The 19214-nt window shown below is 40.5% G+C and overlaps 2 protein-coding genes and 1 non-coding gene across 3 annotated transcripts in view; all 3 read left to right on the forward strand.

Annotated features, from left to right (window-relative positions):
- Positions 1-241: 241 nt before the first annotated feature.
- OPN3 (opsin 3) overlaps positions 242-19214 on the forward strand; it is a 40739-nt gene continuing 21766 nt past the window's right edge. The window contains exon 1 of the mRNA XM_003800078.3: positions 242-735. Coding sequence (XP_003800126.1) covers positions 363-735 — 373 coding nt within the window. The 5' untranslated portion in view covers positions 242-362. The remainder of the gene's footprint in view (positions 736-19214) is intronic.
- Positions 4936-9720, forward strand: CHML (CHM like, Rab escort protein 2). The gene has a single exon (XM_003800079.3). It carries the CDS (start codon positions 5208-5210, stop codon positions 7173-7175), a length of 1968 nt encoding a protein of 655 aa, XP_003800127.1. The 5' UTR covers positions 4936-5207; the 3' UTR covers positions 7176-9720.
- LOC111728522 lies at positions 7912-8018 on the forward strand. The gene has a single exon (XR_002775789.1). It is a non-coding gene; the product is annotated as a U6 spliceosomal RNA (small nuclear RNA).

The following is a 19214-nucleotide window of genomic DNA, read 5'->3' on the forward strand; positions in this document are numbered from 1 at the left end:
TTTCTGGTTGTTGCCTCTGCGGGCGCGCGCCCACGCTTGCCTGCAGAGGGGTCTTCAACTAGAGTGCGAGGGGAGCGAGGGCACGAGAGCGCGCCCCGAAGCTCCTCCCCTCCTCGGGGGCGCGCTGGGGCGGGGCCGAGGCGAGGCTGCGCCGGCGGGGAGGGGCGGGGCACCGAGGCGCGGCGGGCGGAAGGGGCGGCGGAAGGGGCGGGCGGAGGCGCTGGCGATGCTGGCTGTGCGGGCGCGGCGCTCACAATGGCTAGAGCCGGCGGCGGGGGCGCAGCCCCACCCAGTGCCGAGCGCGCCGCGAGCCGCGCCGCACGCTGAGCGCCTCCTCCCGCCGAGCGCGCCGGCGCCGGGCCATGTACTCGGGGAACCGCAGCGGCGGCCAGGGCTTCTGGGAGGGCGGCGGGGCCGCGGGCGCTGAGGAGCCGACCCCGGAGGGGACGCTGAGCCCGGCGCCGCTCTTCAGCCCGAGCGCCTACGAGCGCCTGGCGCTGCTGCTGGGCTCTATCGGTCTGCTGGGCGTCGCCAACAACCTGCTGGTGCTGGTGCTCTACTACAAGTTCCCTCGGCTCCGCACTCCCACTCACCTCTTCCTGGTCAACATCAGCCTCAGCGACCTGCTGGTGTCCCTCTTCGGGGTCACCTTTACCTTCGTGTCCTGCCTGAGGAACGGCTGGGTGTGGGACACCGTGGGCTGCGTGTGGGACGGGTTTAGCGGCAGCCTTTTTGGTGAGTTGGGCTCGGAGGAGGAAGCGTCCTCCTCTCCTCTGCAAACTTCTTCCCTGCCTCGCCACCCCAGTGTTTCCGCCCGCCCGCCACCCAGCCGCCCTTGCACTCGCTCCTCGCTCCCTCTCGCCCTTCCGCCACGGCCTGGTCCCCCCAGCCCCTCGCTCCTCGACCCCTAGCTGCATGGCGTGCCGCCTTCTTCCTCTCCGCCGCCCCGCGCTGCCCGGCTCGGTTCCTGAGCGCCTTGATTCCTCCCCACGCTGATCCCACACCCCACCCGTCTTCACTCCCAGCTCCCCTTTAGACCCCAGTCCCCACGTAACTCTCCCGCCACGGCAAGCTCATCTCCTTCCTTCTCCTATTTCTGTTTCCACCTCCTAATGTAATTCAACAGAACAAGGCACAAGGGCTCTTAGACTTTGAGGAAAGAGACGAGGGCCTGCAGAGTCAAGAGAGTCCAAGAAAAAAGTGATTAGCTGGTCAAAGTTACAGGGGGAAATGAGATTTGGTTTATATACCATTGTCTCCTAAAATGATAGGTGGAGACCTAAACTAGCAATGTGGAGATTTTTTTTTTTTCTCATCAGCAGTTGTAAACCTTTGAATGTTTTCTAGAGAGTGAGATAGTTTCATTCAGTTCCTCAGAATGCAAATTCATATGTGCCCCATAAGCTATTTTTACTGTATTTTTCTTCGATAGGTTCCATCACACCATAATCTCAGACGAGATTACAAATGGCTTGGAGAGTCCCATGTTAGGTGAACAATTACTGTAGGTAATTAGTGTGCAGCCAGTAGATTTCATTAAAATAAAATTTTGAATGTTCATCGACGATTTATTTCTTAGATACTCATAATCATTGTGGAAGATTTAAGTCTCACTGAGCCTTGACATTTTGAAGGATGATTAACAGCCCAGTATATCATTGATGATGTAAATTTTTATTCTAAGCTTGAGAAAGAATTTTTTGTGTGTGTGCTCTGGTCATTTGTACAAAGATTTGAAATAGGAATGTGTATTTCTGAGGTGTTAAAGTTCCTTTTTTCAATTCTGAGATCCTTTAGTATTTTATTCTTTTTATTCTGGTAGGTTTTGGAGAACAAATCTTTGTAGCATTTCCCAAAATATTTTATAATTTAGCAACCACCTATGCTATAACAGACCCAAATATAATGTTTGTAATGATACACTTTTTGATGTCTTGGAGAAAATAAGAAAATGCCTTAGAAATCATGATTTATCTGGTTGCTGCAGGAATAATTATAATTGCTTTAGAATATTCTCACCACCTCCTAGCCCCCAGTAAGCATTGCTCTGAAAATTTCATTTGTACAAAGATTTGAAACTTGGGGAGGGGACTGTAAGTGTACGTAGGTTGTGACACAGATGGCTATAATATTACACCTAGTGTCTTAGGCAGGGCTAAGCTTTAAAAAAGTTGATTCAAGCCCAGTCCTAAATTATTGTCAATAATGCTCCCTAGGATGGGTAACAGGTACTTGTTTGTTCATGGACATCAAAGTTCTTATTTTCATGAAATACCTTTTCTGTGCTGGAAAATTCTATTTCTGTGCCTGGGAGTTTGAAATATATTGGATTCTTTATATAAGTACTAGCATCCATCCTCTGCACTCTGCTGACCCCATCCTTTTGAGTCTCCTGTTCTCTTGCCTCTTTTTTCTCTTCCTTCACCATCCTTTCTGGGTTCCCATCCCAATCAGAATTGCCTTTGAAAATTCATTTAATATTTTATCTTAGGGCTATTTAGTTAGTGCTGTCAATCTTGGCTTTATCCCTATTTTTTAAATTAGAGGTGGAAATTCTGGGCTAACAGAGACTGAGAACAAGTCAAGTAGGGAGGTTTTGTTATTCACAAAGATGAAGCATTTCTTTGCCTGGAGCAAATTCCAGGGTTTGTGCTTCTAGATTGCTAGGGTTAAGGATTAAGAAAAGGATGGTGAGGTCCGGTGTGCAAACCTGAAGTCCTAGTACTCTGGGAGGCTGAGGCAGGTCCATCTTGAGCTCAGGAGTTGGGAGACCAGCCTGAGCAAGAATGAGACCCTGTCTACTAAAAATGGAAAAAGAGCCAGGTGTCTTGGTGGGCACCTGTAGTCCCAGGTACACGGAGGCTGAGGCAAGAGGACCTTTTGAGCCTAAGAGAGTGAGGTTACTGTGAACTACAATGACACCACGGCACTCTACCCAGAGTGATTGAGTGAAATTGTCTCAAAAAAGCAGGGGGTACCTCCATTGCTTTCCCAGTTCTCTTAAGAAATGAGCAAACAGATAACCAACGTTGGAACATGAAGGGGGAGGAAATAAAAATAAAGCTGGAGGTAGCTGCTTGTTCCAGAGGTTTGGGGAGAGTCTTCCCTATCTAGTAGAAAGAGCATTGGCCTGGCCCCATGGGAGTGGGTCCTGCTCTCGATGTTGTGACTAATGCATCCTGTGGGCTCTCCCTAGTTGCTTAATCTTTCCAGCCATCAGTTTTCTTACCTCTATTACTGAGTAGTTGAGCTTAATGTTCTTTAAGATTATCCCACTTACTTTGTATTCTGATGACCCCCTTTGATAGCTGTAGTTTAGAATGTGCCTACTCATAGCATTTATGGCCTGTGTCCTCAGTTCTTCTCCCCCTCCTCCCCAGCTCTATCCCCTTCTAAGCCAAGAAGAAGCATTTGCTATGGTTATGCCTCTCCAAGTACCATCATAGGTTCTGTCTCGCCCTTCACACCCTGCCGGAAGAAAGCAGAATAAGGAATTTAGACATACTTATATTTATCCATGAGTAGGCCAGGCAACTGATTCACTGTGTGTTGAGTTCCTGGCTTCTCAGGGAATGCTAAAAATGAGTGCAACCCCTGATATTCTTGAGGCAGAGGCTTTGACCAGACAGGACTATTGGTACTGCAGTTCCAATTATGAATGGAAGTCAGATCAGTGACCTGCATAGTTTAATCTAAGTTGCAATTGAATGCCTTGTTTTACCAATATCCAAGATAGTCCTCTTGGCCTAGACAGAGCCAGTTCGTACTGATTAGATTTCAGTAGATTTAACAGTGGTGAAAATCAGAACTCAGAGAACTCTCACTTTTACTGTGCAATGATGGAAGAAAGTTTAGCTGTGAGGTTTGTTCAGTGCTTTGGCTTATAGACTCCAGGTGAGTATGCACTTCAGCCCTTTGCTGTTATGCCTTTGGCTAAACCTGTCATCACATAGATGTTCTGCACATGGAATGTAAACAGCATTATGCTGAAAGTTAGCAGGAGAGCTTTTCTTCACTACCCCTTCAAAAATAAGAATAGCAAACAACATATGGGTCTTGGCAGAGGATATTTAGACCTTTTTCTTAGGATATAAAGGTTGCAGATACAGTCTGACAAAATGCAAACATCACCCTATTCGAATGTTAGAAGTAGATGTTTTTGTGTTAAAATATCTTGACATGAAACCAGGAATTTTCCTTTTTAACTTTTATAAAACACTGTACATATGATAAAGTACGTTATATGGACATTTATATAACATTTGTTATAGATTTTTCTCCTTATTAGGCCTATTCTTTTATGTACCTAAGTATTCTTAAATGCCAGTTGTTTTGCTGAATTAATACTTTCATAATAATCTGGTTAACTCAGCAGAAATAGTCTCAATGTTGCCACCATGAGATCCTAAGGGTGGTTGGGGCTTGGAAAGGTCTTCTATTTGGCTATTGTGGAATCAGCCACAGACTGTCTTGGCCACAGCAATATTTCTAATCTTGGCAGTATGCACATACTAATAGTCTATTTCTATAAACATAATGGAATAACAACTTTCTTTTAGTTTAAGCTCATAGTTATGTATAGTTTTGTTCAAATGTTTTCTTAAAATCAAAAATTAGAGAATTGTATTATGTTAATTCTTTATTTTTGTGAGACATTGTTATGTTAATTCTTTATTACTATGTTGCCTGATTTTGCAGGAGTTATATCTCTGTTCATTTTCAAGAAATTAGAAAATATGTGAGAAAGCATTTAATGATTTGCTTTAGTAGAGGTTTATATCCAAATAACAAATTGGGCTCCAATGGATTGTAATTGCTGTTGCATGAAATTACTTTTATATTATTTACAGTTGTATTCTTTCTTGAATTTTCTTCTTTCAGAGAAGAGTTCCAGTCACAAATGCATGCATGATGCATTTTGATATTACTGCTAAGATGAAATGCAGAAATGAAACCGCTCATCCATTTTAGTATTCTCAGATGTGATTAGATGTACTTTCTCATGTTTTTATGCCACTGACTTATAAGAAAAAACTTTAAAAAGGGTAACAGTTAAGCAGCTAGGACCTGCAACATCAGTGCTTCTGGGATGAACTGGAACATCACAAGGAGAAATTTTATGACACTGTAATCATACCTCAGCTGGGTCTTCAGCTTAGAGTCACACACATTTCCTTTCTCAGCAGTTGTCACCAGACACTTCTAGGATGGCGGACAGTCTACCCACAGACTTCGATGTGGTTATAATAGGGACAGGTTTGCCTGAATCTATCCTTGCAGCTGCGTGTTCAAGAAGTGGTCAGAGGGTCCTGCATATTGATTCAAGAAGTTACTATGGAGGAAACTGGGCTAGTTTCAGCTTTTCAGGATTACTATCCTGGTTGAAGGAGTATCAGCAAAACAATGATGTTGCAGAGGAAAGTACTGCTGCATGGCAAGAGCTCATCCAGGAAACAGAAGAAGCCATCACTCTTCGCAAGAAGGATGCAACCATTCAACACGTGGAAGTTTTCTGTTATGCCAGTCAAAATATGGAGGAGAATGTTGAAGAGATCGGTGCTCTGCAGAAAAATCCTTCCTCAGTGGCATCTAATACCTGTCCTGAATTTCTGGATTCTGCATGCTTGCCTGATGAAAAACACTCACCATATATTACTGGCCATGAAGTGTCTGCCGAACACCCTCAGAAAAGTGATACAGAAGTTCCACTAGAAGTAACTGGTGAAGAGGAATCCCTAGAGGAAGAAAAGTCCAGTGGAGCTGAAACTTGTGTACCTACTGTTTCAGGTGGGGATAAAGAGGAAAACAAACCTACGGTAGAAGACAGTACTGATCAGCCAAAGAGAAATAGAATTACTTACTCTCAAATAGTTAAAGAAGGCAGGAGGTTTAATATTGATTTGGTATCAAAGCTGCTGTATTCTCAAGGATTGCTAATTGATCTTTTGATCAAGTCAAATGTTAGTCGTTATGCAGAATTTAAAAATGTCACTAGGATTCTTGCATTTCGAGAAGGAAAGGTAGAACAGGTGCCTTGTTCCCGAGCAGATGTCTTTAATAGCAAAGAACTCACCATGGTTGAAAAGAGGATGCTAATGAAATTTCTCACATTTTGTTTAGACTATGAACACCATCCTGATGAGTACCAAGCTTTTGAGCAATGTCTGTTTTCAGAGTACTTAAAGACTAAAAAATTAACTCCCAACCTCCAACATTTTATATTGCACTCAATTGCAATGACATCAGAATCATCTTGCACTACAATAGATGGCCTTAAAGCAACTAAAAACTTCCTTCAGTGTCTTGGACGATTTGGTAACACTCCCTTTTTATTTCCCTTGTATGGTCAAGGAGAAATTCCCCAGTGTTTCTGCAGGATGTGTGCAGTTTTTGGTGGAATTTATTGTCTTCGCCATAAAGTACAGTGCTTTGTAGTTGACAAAGAATCAGGAAGATGCAAAGCAATTATAGATCACTTTGGTCAAAGAATAAATGCCAAATATTTTATTGTAGAGGATAGCTACCTTTCTGAGGACACGTGCTCTGATGTGCAGTATAAGCAGATCTCTAGGGCAGTGCTCATTACAGATCAGTCTGTGCTAAAGGCAGATTCGGATCAGCAGATTTCCATTTTGATAGTGCCTCCAGCAGAACCAGGAAACTGTGCTGTTCGGGTCGCAGAATTATGTTCTTCAACCATGACGTGCATGAAAGACACCTATCTGGTACATCTGACATGTTCATCTTCTAAAACAGCAAGAGAAGACTTAGAATCGGTGGTGAAGACATTATTCACCCCATATGCTGAAACAGAAATAGACAAGGAAGAACTTACAAAGCCGAGGGTTTTATGGGCTCTTTATTTCAATATGAGAGATTCCTCAGGAATCAGCAGAAGCTCATATAATGGGTTACCTTCCAATGTTTATGTCTGCTCTGGGCCTGATGGTGGACTGGGAAATGAGCATGCAGTTAAGCAAGCTGAAACACTTTTCCACGAGCTCTTTCCAAGTGAGGAATTCTGCCCCCCACCTCCAAACCCAGAGGACATTATCTTCGATGGTGATGATAAGCAGTCAGATACTCCTGGGACCAGTAATGTAGTAAAGGCCAAAGCAGAATCCTCTGAGGAAAGCGAAAACCTGGAAAGCTCAGAGAAGCACCTTCAAAATTAGAAAAGAACAAACTGGAACCACTTGCTACTTTGGGCCTTCATCCTGGCATCTGGATTTTCTCATTTAAAGGACAATTTCCCACATAAGCAAATAGAAGTGGTTGTACGATGAATTCTGTGCAGATGCTGTCTTTAGCTCTCTTTTGAGACATCCAGTGTTAGATGTCTTTGCTAACCTATCAGTGACTGATGTGTTGGTTATTGGACACTTTGTTTCAAAATGGGCTCCATGATCCAGAATCTTAAAACGGAATTAGCTTTATTTTAGTATTAGACATCATATATGTGTGAGAGTTCTATATTAGCACCTTTGCTTAAAGAAAGATAATATTGTATCTGCTAATGATCTTCTGATTTTGTTGTCTCCAGAGCAATTAATAATATCTAAGGAATATTAATTACTTTTGCCTCTATTATAGTTGCTACCACCTCTGAGGAGTGAAACACACATAAACTCTTGATCTTTTATATAAAATATTAACATGTAGACGTGGTGGTAGGAATAGCAAATAGTCCAAGTGCCAATATGGTACTGTACATTTATAGATTAAAAGCTTGTTAAGAGGTTAACTTTGCATGATCCCTTATTCTTTGTGAAAGTCTGATGTTTCTAACACATTTTGCAGTTTAATTTACCTACTTGACCCCTATAACTGAAGAGGCAGTGACGCCACCACAGTCTTGCACTTTACAAAAAGAGTTGGAGTTCAGTTAGTCATTAAAAATCTCACTTAGGGGTGCTTGCTTTGACAGCACGTGTACTAAAATTGGAATGATACAGAGAAGATTAGTATGGCCCTTGCGCAAGGATGACACGCAAATTCATGAAGTAGTCCATATTTTTGTTCCCCAAAGAAAATCCAAGGGATAAGATTAGATCTGTATTAATACTTCAGAAAATCTCTGCAGAGCCCTGCTCTGGCTCCTAAAAGGAAAGAACTTCTAGGAGTAACTCAGGCCAAAGGAAAAATAAAGTGTCCCAGGGAAAGATACTTCAGAATGACTGTCTTCCTAAGGAGAAACTGAGTGAGGTTTTTTAAATCTCAGATTACAGAGGGTTTGAAAACCCTCTGTAAATAGATTACCCGGGCACCCGGGTCTCTCAGGGTGAAACATACTTGTTTGGCTCTCCTACTTTAGTTAGTGACATTAAACTACAACTGATAAACATGAATCAAAAGAGAATTTACATGACCCTTTGGTTGTGTCCCACCGCAGAAATACAGGTAACAACCTTATCACTTCTGCCTCTTGGTTGATATTTAGAGGATAGAAACCTTTCTCCCAGAACCACCAGAAGTTGTGAAACTGGTTGTACTTTAATGGTGAAAATCTGGGGAGCTATGAGAAGTGGTGAACTTCCTTTGGCCTTGTTTCTATTTTCAGAAAGTGATGAAGCCCTTTATGACAGCATTTGCCCTGGAGCATGGCATTTATAATGTGCCCTTCATATCGTGCAATTTCTCAGTGGTCTTCTGAGGCAGATAGTTTAGCGTGCACCTCAAAGAGGGAATAGAGAAGTGTTAATGATTTGCTCAGAGTCTGGTGTGTTGAGAGAGCCAATGTTGGAACCTAGGCTTCTGTGATTCTAGAACTCTTGATTTTTCACCTGAGGTTCACTGTGAAGAGTAGAGTAGGGACTGGGAGAAGGGAAAGGTGCCCATAGAAATCAGTCTGGCATTGCTGGGGAAGAAAAGCAGACACTGGTATTGGTATTGAATTGGAGAAATGTGAAGATTAAAATTAATCAAAATAAATTATTTTAGAGCATGGATCACATTGAAGCACAATTTAACAAAGTAATGCTTTTCAATAATGTCTTTTGATTTGAAGATTGAGTTATTAAAAAATACAATTTTTTGATGCCAAACTGTGTTCTCAGTATACTCGTTGCTCTTCTGAAAATGAGGAGAACAAGGCAAGACAGCTTTAAGTAATCGACAGCTTAAAGTAGTAAAGTTATGTATTGGTATTAATACTGACTTTTTAAAAAATATAGTAAAGTGGGAGGATCCTAAAGTAGACCTGTAAAATGGGTCTTAAAAAAACTTAAGAAAAATAAAACACAGGGGAAGATAATCCAGATCTACTGACGTTTTCCCTTATCACCAGTGATTCGTAAGTGATTAAAGAAAGAAACAAAAGTGGTTTTGCTGAATATAATGGAAAAAGAAAAAAAGTATTGAAAAAAAAAGTTTGAGACTAGTCCAAAATAAGCCTGGATTAAAAGCTAGTAGAATGAAAATATTACATTCTTAAATATGAAATAAGTGGGAAATGAGAAGTTATAACCAGTGAAAAGCAGTGAAAGTTATAACCAGTGAAAAACTTTAGGGGCTAGGGCAATCTTGTATAATTTTTTTTTTACAAGTTGGAATTTGACCCTAATAGACTTCTTGGTGCACTATTTCAAGTGTTTAAAGACTAAGTAGTATTTATGTATCATGAAATGTAATATGCTTCTAATTGCATTTTGAGGCAACTATGGCCTCAGTACTAAAAATCAAAACATTTTTTAAAAGGTGTCCTCAACAAAGCAAAATGCAAAATAAAATATTGGCAAACAATACAGTAACAAATGAAAATGATTATCTACTGTCATTCAAGATTATAAGGCTGGCATTCAACAGAATAACCATTAAACAAACATCAAGAAAATGAAAGTAAAAATCCAAGATAACTTTTTAAAAATTCATCATTCATTTTTGATTTTAATTATCTCTGGTAATGATTTCATAGACGTTTCATAGTTGGATAAGTAGTTACTTAAAGAACTAACATTGTATGGGCAAAACATAGGGAACATTTCTCAAGTGCAACTAAACAATGTTAGCAGCATTTTAATTTACATATGTTAAAGAAACTTGTCATTGCTAAAAAACGCACATTCACAGAATGAGGAAGATAGAACAGCACAAACATTATTTTCTGTTAACATGGATTTATGGCTTTACCCTATAGTGTTGTATAAATGCTAACAATAAAAGACTAATTCAAGAAGTTGTAGGTTATACAGTTGAAAAAAAAAAATCTCTTTTCTAGATCCTGACACTGGCAAACTGCTTTATAAAGTATTGCGGTATTACAAAGTTACACAGCTGTATTGGGATAAACTAAGAAAGAGACCTGAATAGAAGAAGGATTTTAAAAATAAACTTCCTCTAGATACCCTGTTCAAAAGGAAAAGAAGTAAAAAGTAGTAAATGGGGAGTCCTCTGAAAACCTCTTTACTGTGAGAGCGCAGTTTATTCCAGAGGAATTAAAATGTTAAATTAAAAATAATGATGCCAGTAGTGGTAGGAACTTCATGGCATTTGGCAAGGTAGATCTAAGAAAAAGGAAATGTGTACTAAATAGGAAAAAGACAAGATGGAATTTTTAAAAAGCTATATTTGTATTACATGTGAATAAAGTGCTTAATACTTTTTAAAAAGAAGATGCATGTGCATACTTCTGTCTACTTTTTCCTAGACAAATTTATCATGAAAGGATCATGTATAAATGAAACCATACAAATAGAAATCAATTCTTAGAATCACATTCAAATTTCCTAATTTTAAAAATGTAAATTGAAGCATTTGGACTTCTTGCTATTAACAAAGTTTTTAAAATTGTCTGTGTCCTCATCCTCATAGCATTATACATTAGTGTGGTTTTTTTTTTTTTGCAGTTTTTGGCCGGGGCTGGGTTTGAACCAGCCACCTCTGGCATATGGGGCCGATGCCCTACTCCTTTGAGCCACAGGCGCCACCCCTACATTAGTGCTCTTTTAAAAACTATTTAGATTATTATAAAAACCTAATCTTTTGACATACTAACTCGCTTTAAGAAGCATATGTTTAGGAGGACATTTAAAACTGATTTTGTGCACAGATGTTTCTAGCAATTCCATTCATGTGAGCTTAAAAAAAAAAAAGCCAAATAATTGGGGAATGGATAAGTGAATTTTGGTGTATTGCTATTGTAGACTGTGATATAGCCATTAAATAATATTGATATATATGTTAAATTGTAAAAAATGGTTAAGTAACTAAAAGATGTTAATTAGAACATAAATTATGTTTACTGATTATATTTGTGTAAAAACTTAGCTCTACATTGAAAAATCAGATGATATATATGTAAGTAATTACAGTTTAACATTAGGGGTTTTTCTGTGAAATATTGATATGTGCAATAAAAAATAAAAGATTAACTGTAAAGCGGTTTATTGAATTGATAAAATTACTGACTTCTTAGAAACTTCTAAAATCCTTTTTGAAACTAAAATTCTGCATTTCTAGATGTTAAAGTCAAAAAAGATCTCTAAAACTATGTGGCAGAAAGTTTTACAAATCTTGGTGGGAAGGAATTCTTGGTTAAGATGGACTGTTGTATCTTTTGTAACTTTTCTCAGTTGCCCAGCAGTAAGGAATAATAATGGAAATAGTAGCAATGTATTCCAGGACAACAACGTGAAGTACCACACGCTAATCAAAGTGTGGCCCTAAATCCAAGAAAACACGTGCCATTTGAGACCCTCAAAGGCCAGAGAGGTGGAACATGTGACTAACCCCTGGCCAGAGATGGTTTGCAGAGAGACTGTACTAAGGTCTCACGGAGCTCAGGTTGTGGGCGGACCCTTGCAGTCTGAGAATTCCACATCAAAGTGATGTAATTCAGCAAGCATCTGTTAAACACCTCCTGCAGGTTATGAATTGGCATTATTCTGGGGATTAGAAATACAAAAATGGATGGGATATGTTCTCTACCTGACAAATACTCTGTCGGAACATTTACCTTAAGGTAAGAAACCTTTTTACCTTAATGAACACTTAAGACATTTCCTACCCATCACACTCCCCACATCTAACTACCACTACCCCTCTCCCCACCAAAGAAAAAGAACAGAAGGGGAATCTCTGCCTTGTGCTGCATGACATTCCTTTAAAGGGTGCCAAAACTTCATTACAGACTTGAAAGCCAGTGGCTTAAAGGTTAAAAGCTGGGTAATGTAACCCTTTCTGACATCTGTTTCACATTCCCTTACATTTTTCTCATTAATCAGCTTTCTCTCTTGCCTAGGGCAGGATCCGAGAGGAGGTCCAAGAGAGTAGGTCCAGAAGCCCAAGGTACCGAGGGTTTAAGGACTAGGAAGTGTGTAGAGATCAAAACGAGAGAAGCAGAAGGTAAAATTTCAAGACCAAGAAATTCTGATAAGGACTAATTTTATTTTCCTTCATTTTGGAGGATCAGTAGAAGTCACTTCGATGTGGCACAACGTAGCTACTTCTTTGAAGATTTTCAAATTTTTAGTTTAGTATTTTAACCTTCATTATAAAGATGTATGTCCAGTATAGTATTTTTTTTTTTTTTTAATGTACTCACATTTCAACAGCAGGGGATGCAGTACTTACAGCTTTCTGTAAGTCATGAACAGCAGTACAGAAGCCGAGTGGTTCAATTGAAAGAATATTATAACTTGAATATTCGGGCAGCAGTTCTGCAGCATTTGTAGGAGTGCTTTTCTCCTGACAGCTACATTTTCTTACGTGAACCTCAGGATAAGTGTGTAAGGTAAGGAAGGGCTGGAATTTATACCCATTTTATAGATAAGACCTGAAGGAATTAAGTGACCTGTTTGGACTCACTTCTAGTAAGTATTTGGATCCTTTAATAAGAATTGAAGGCGGCACCTTTGGCTCAGTGGGTAAGGCACTGGCCCCATATACTGAGAGTGATGGGTTCGAACCCAGCCTCAGCCAAACTGCAACAAAAAATAGCCGGGTGTTGTAGTGGGCACCTGTAGTCCCATATACTCTGGAGGCTGAGGTAAGAGGATCACTTAAGCCCAAGAGTTGGAGGTTACTGTGAGCTGTGACGCCACGGCACTCTACTGAGGGTGACAAAGTGAGACTGTCTCAAAAAAAAAATTGAGATCCTACTGTTTGCCTCCATCTCAAGAAAGTGATTTACTGCCTATAAATGTGTTTAACACATAAATCACTCTTTAAAAATGGTGGCTTCTAGAATTTTAGAGTACATTTACTTTTCAGCAAATAACAAAATCCTGTAAATTAACATGTGCATAATTAATGTAGGTTTGAAAAAGGAGAGGCGAGTTGATTATTTTAAGCTCACTCCTAAAATCAAAACAAACTATGCTGATATTTATGATAGGAGCTTTTATGTCTTTGTAATATCTTTACTAGTTTCTGCTGTTGTCCTCTTATTTTGGCACTTAACTTGTTGCTAAATATATGTTTACTGCAAACAACTATTTAATATTAATAAAGGCATATACATAAGAGGAAAATATTTAGAGGTGCATTTGGAGGGTTGACAAAGTGTAGCAGGAAGAGGAATATCTCATTAATAGTTGAGTCAGGAGGAGTTTTATCTCTTGAGCATTTTATAGTTTTAAAGAAGTAAAAATCCTTGGGGATGACAGTGCAGTGGGTTCTATGCCAGTTCTTTTCATTACATGCCATGTAATGAAAGTCTTTCATTTTATTTGAGGATTTTACTCATTCATCTCTTATACTAAAAAATAAGAACAGAAATATTACTAATCCATTATGGGGAAGTATTTTTTCACCATTACATGTTCATTTTATTATATTTTATAAGTTTATAAAGTTTTTGTAACAATTTCAGTATTCTTATCACCCATTATAAGGAAGAAATCTAGGAGAGTGTACTGGCTGAGGAAGCCAGGAATCTTGTCGTTAGGCAACTAATAATACAGCTGTAACTTCCAAAAATGATGCAAGTGAAGTATTATAGAAAAATGAGCTGTATGTCTTCTGGTTCCATTTTATGACTGCATAGCATTATTTATAATGCTGTGGAAATATAAATAACAGGTGGATGCTTATTAGAAAACAAAAGATGAAAACTACACTAGAAATAATTTGTCATGAGACTGTAACATCCTTTAAAACAAAGACTGTGGACTGTACTTGTACATTCCCTACAGTTTCTTGCATATCACAGGCATGCAAAAAAGGATTTGCTCATTGAAAAACCAACTAGTAGTTTCCAGTGGCTCTTTTCTGCCATGTCCATACCATCCTGTTATCTTCTTCACCCCCTTCTAAGATTCCAACATCAGTAGGGAGGACCCCTGGGGCCCATCTCTGGGGAGATGCATCACAGTCATGGTACTGACTTGTTAGTACAGAGAAGTAGTTTTAGGATAAGCCTATGTGAATCGATAAACCCAGTTAAAAAAGTGCATTTTAATTAAGCTACTATGTATCAGATGTTCCATCTAATAGTTTTACTGATACTCTTCCCTTTAGAGCAGTGGTTCTTAAACCAGGCAGTTTTGCCCTTGGGGAGACATGTAGCAATGCCTGGAGACGTTTTGGTTGTCACAACTGGAAAGTGGTACTACTGGCACCTAGTGAGTGGAGGGCAGGGGTGGGCTCAGCATCCCACAGTGCACTGGACAGCTCCCCTCACAGCAGAGAATTGCCCAGCCCCAAATGTCAGTAGTGTCAAGGTTGAGAAACTACATTAGAGTTAGTAAAGGTATTGAATATTTGCCAGGAATGAGTTTTCCTTTTTCTATGTTACTTCTGACTCTGAATGAGTCCTCAGCAGGGAGGTTGTTGAACTGCTGTCTCTACTGCTCCCCTTAACATCCCTCCCCCCCCTCCCTCCCCTCACCAGTCCACAGTGGCTTCCTTCTGGAGGTTAAACTCTAAACAAGAAGTCAGAATTAGGGAATACTTCTCATTCTACCTCAGTTGTCAGGTATAGATAGAGAATTTTTGTGTATTTTGGGGTTTTTAAATGCATTCGTTTCATCAAAAAATATCAATATGAAAAAATAGCAATATGATTCCTCTGTAGAGCAGTTACAGAAATGAGAGGATGTCTTTCTATATTCTGTAAAGAACTGCCTCAAAATCCATGTACAAATATTTCAACATGCTTTTTCTTGAAGGGGCACGCTGTTCACTTGACAGACTATTGGCAAATTAATCAAATTACAGGCATATGGCAATATCCGATGAGCTCCAGAGAAACCACGTGAACTGAAGCTATTCATAATTGAATTGTACTCACATTTACACTCACTGGAGATTTGCCAAGCAGGGAGATGGCATTTTATAGCTGGAATTTAACTGTAGAAAATAGTTAACCTAATGGTAATGGAATGAGTCAATATGTTTAATGCAGATTAAAAACTGTCACTAGATGGTGCTACAAAGTGGAGTGTAGGATTCAGTACAGTTCATTCACTCAGCATGAAGTGTGTCCCAGGCTCTTTGCTAGACTCTGGGAATAGAGATGATCATTGCCCCTAACACTAAGCACTTAGGGTGCTAAGTACTGCTGTGTGTGCTTACTATGTTTTATTTGATCCCTGTAAGAACTCAATTGGGTAGGTACTTTAATGATCCCCATTGCCCAGATGGGGAAGCAGACACCACAAAGCAAAGAACTTGACCAAGATCACTGCTGTTGGTAAGTGGTAAACCCAGGCAGTTTGCTTCCATCACCCGGGTGCTCTGATGGAAATGTGATGTGGTGTCTTCAGCGAGGTGTCAGATGAAGTCCAGGAATACAGGAAACTACTTCAGAGCCAGGAACTGTTGTGATTTCTTCGTATATTTTATCTCAAGTTTTAAACAACCCTGCGAGGTAAGTATTAACATCTCCATGTATAGATAAGAAATAAGGCTTAGTATCTTTCTCAAAGTCACAGAATTGGTAAGTAGTAGAACTCTGCACTTACTGGGGGCCGACGTGATGCACAGTTAGGTGCTGCATTCATCAGGCTGTGATCATTTCTGTGATGTAGGTATACACAAACTTTAATGGATGCATGGAGATTTTAAATCTGATCAGGGAAGTCTGGGAGTGCTTCACCAAGGAAAAGGTGTTTGTGCTGGGCCTTGAAGGTTGAGAAGGATTTCCAGAGGCTGACAGGAGGAATGACATCCTATATAATAGTAGAAAAGCATGGAGGTTACAGTCCATGTGACCTGAGCATGGAGGGGCGTCAGGTGGATAGAATTCCAAGTGTCAGTGGCCCCGAATAGCTTGCTAACTCAAGTTTGGGGTTTTATTCTGTGGATAATGAAGGTTTTTCTAGATAAGACTTAATGTTTGGCAGCATTGTGGAGGAGGCTGGGAAGAAGGTGCAGAGATTGGGTGCAGGTAACTAGTGAGGAGGATAAGGCTGGGATGGGGCAGGGCGGTGGGAGTCAGAGAGGCAGAGAACAGTTTGGAGAGAGACATACTGGACCTGGAGAATATGTCACAAGGTAGAGAGGAGAAGGAATTAAAGATGACTAAAAACTTCAGCTTCAGTTTCTGAATGGATGTAATGTATTTATCTGAGACTGGAAACAGATTTTGAGGAAAAGTGAATGCATTTGGTTTTGGTCATACAAGGTGATCAGAAGATGGTTATGAAAGGTCTCAGGAGGACTTTGTGTACTATGCCAAGGAGTTTTGACTTTATCCTAATGGAAAAGCCTTTAAAAGTTATACAAGAAAACATCGCACATATGTGTGTGCATATATAATACATGCCTGGTGGATGTGGGATGAACTCAAGGGAGGCGAGAATGGAGAAGGGAGACCTGACAGAAGCCTGTGAAGATAGTTTGGCAGAGATGGTTGGTGAGGGTCTGATTAGGGCAATAGGAGGGAAAAGAGCAAAGGAAACATCTGAAAACCACTGAGGAAATTCAGCCAGCCTGACTCAGTGACTGGATTTGAGTGGAGGAAGCAAATCAGAAGGAAATGGGAAAAGAGCTGGTAGATAAGGACGTGGTAGGGACGGAAACATGGTGCCCTGCCTGACTGGACATAGTAACGCCACCCCTGGATCAGCCCTAGGATAAAATACTCCTTTTCTAAGTTTCCTGGGTATATCCTTGTTCTTTCTCCTGAATTTTTGACTCAAGGATTTGAGTTAGAGCCTGCTAGGACCTTGATTACCAAAGAGTCTGTCTGAAACACAATGGAGAGAAACCAAGGGGCTGCCGGGAGGAAGGAAACAAAGCCCCTGGATTACGGGGCTTACATTACAATTCTCCTGGGCCCTGGGCCTGAGGCCAGTGCCTCTTTGGATTTCCCAGTTCCTTAAGATGACCCACTTGCATTTTCCTTAAAGGAAAAAAAAATATGGCATGGAAATAGCAGGCAATTCAAGAGAGAGAAGTATTACAGAAGCCAAGAGGAATTTCAACTACAGCATGGTGCAAAGTGTTGATACTGCCAAAGGGTTGGAATTGATTTATCAATTGGTGAAATTCTAGACCAGTGTTTTTAGTGAAGAGTACATATGAACTGAATGCGAACTTGCTTAAGATGCAAGTCACCAGCTATTCCTGTATTCTGGGCAGTGGGTTTACAGCGGGCACTTGTAATCAACTGCTGGGTAGATGGTGGTGGTCATACTTTGTGGCATAATCAAGGGAATCAGACAAGTATCTGATGATATGGTAGCAGGGATTTAATTTTTTTCTGGTGGGTATTTTGGCAGGTTATGTAGAAAACATTAAAATTTTGTACATCTTCTCACCCAACAGTTGTATTGCCAATAATTTATCCTAAGGAAACAGTCATGTATGTCCGTAACCATATAGCTGCATTGGTTATGGTTAGCTGTAGCTAACACTTAAAGTGTACCATATGCAGGTCCTTGGTAAAAGCTTTGTGCACATTAACTCTTTATCTTAACCTGAAGCCATTGCGCTTGATGGCTGTGTCACACTGTCCCTCCTCACAGCAGTGTTAGAAGACTGAAAAATCAAAAAAAATACGAAAGTCCACACTGAAATTTGAGAGAGCACATGTTCCAGAAATCAACGTATTACTATCATTCAGGATGTGACTCTGGAAACAGTCTTTACCCTGCCTCTCCCCCAAAAGGTGCTCAGAATTAGTCCCATCCCGCCTCATATCCCTGCTAGTGTTAGTTGTTCCAGAAGTAAAGCTGCTCTAGTTGGCCGCGACTGGACTCACATCTCTTTAGGACCCAGCGTATTTCTTGATCTGGTCCAGTTTTAAGCTCCCCCCGCCCTCCTTATGCCCTCTGGAACCTCCCTTGTGAGCTGTAAACTCCCCTATGTGTTCAACATCTCTGAATATTCTGCCTCCTTAGTTTAACTCAACCCTGGCTGCCCCCAGGGATCCTGATTTCTGACCTCTCTCAGCTGTCATTGCCGCCATCTCAAAAACCCCAAGAACAGAGTAGGCAACAGGCTGAGTATCACTGCTGCTTCCAAAGCATCACCCCCCTGTTCTAGAAAACCCTTTGGTCTGTCAACACTCACCCACAGTGAGGTTGCAAAACTGAGCTGACACCATCACACAGACGTTCAGGCAATTCAGACTTCTGGGGCTCTCCTCGCTTGTCTCACTCGATGTCATCTCCATCTTGCCTGGGTCTCTCCCTCAGTTGACAGCCGAGCCACTGTCCCCACAGTCCTTCGACTTGCGACTGCCTCTTTTACTTCTTTCTCTAAAGGGCCAGTCTTCTGATTGTCCACACTTGCTACTTCCATATCCTTCATGTGTTTCATTTTATAAAATAACAGTTTTTAAATACAGGAAAGTATAAGGGATAATACAGTAAGTGTCCATGTATCTACTACACCTAAACTGAACAAATATTAGTATTTATTTGTCTCTTTAAAGAATTAACATATTACAGATAAAATCCCCTTCCCCAAATATTTCCTCTAGCCTATTCTACCTTCTCCCCCAGAGGTCACTGACATGAATTTGACGTGATTCTAAACAATGCTTTGATCCTATTGCCCACAATATATTGACCCATTTCCCCCTTTCATGGACATACACTACTTCCTAATAGTTACATTTTTGCACCATAATTCATAAGCAGTGCTTCAAAACATCCTGTACACATCTCTTCCTATCCAATGGACAGAGTTTCTCTAGGGCCAATGTAGCTGGTCTGCACTGAGATGGAAGATGATGTCATTTGAAAGGGAATTCTTAGAACTCTAACTGAATGGCTTTGGACCTGTGAGATTTGCCTGGCCTAGCTGGTTACCCAGTCTCCAGAATC

Source organism: Otolemur garnettii, unplaced genomic scaffold (genome assembly GCF_000181295.1).
Source record: "Otolemur garnettii isolate 467f Iridium unplaced genomic scaffold, OtoGar3 scaffold00165, whole genome shotgun sequence".
NCBI classification, from domain to species: domain Eukaryota; kingdom Metazoa; phylum Chordata; class Mammalia; order Primates; family Galagidae; genus Otolemur; species Otolemur garnettii.

Coding starts and splice junctions, on each gene's coding strand:
- CHML (XM_003800079.3), top strand. CDS start 5,208: ATGGCGGACAGTCTACCCACAGACTTCGATGTGGTTATAATAGGGACA.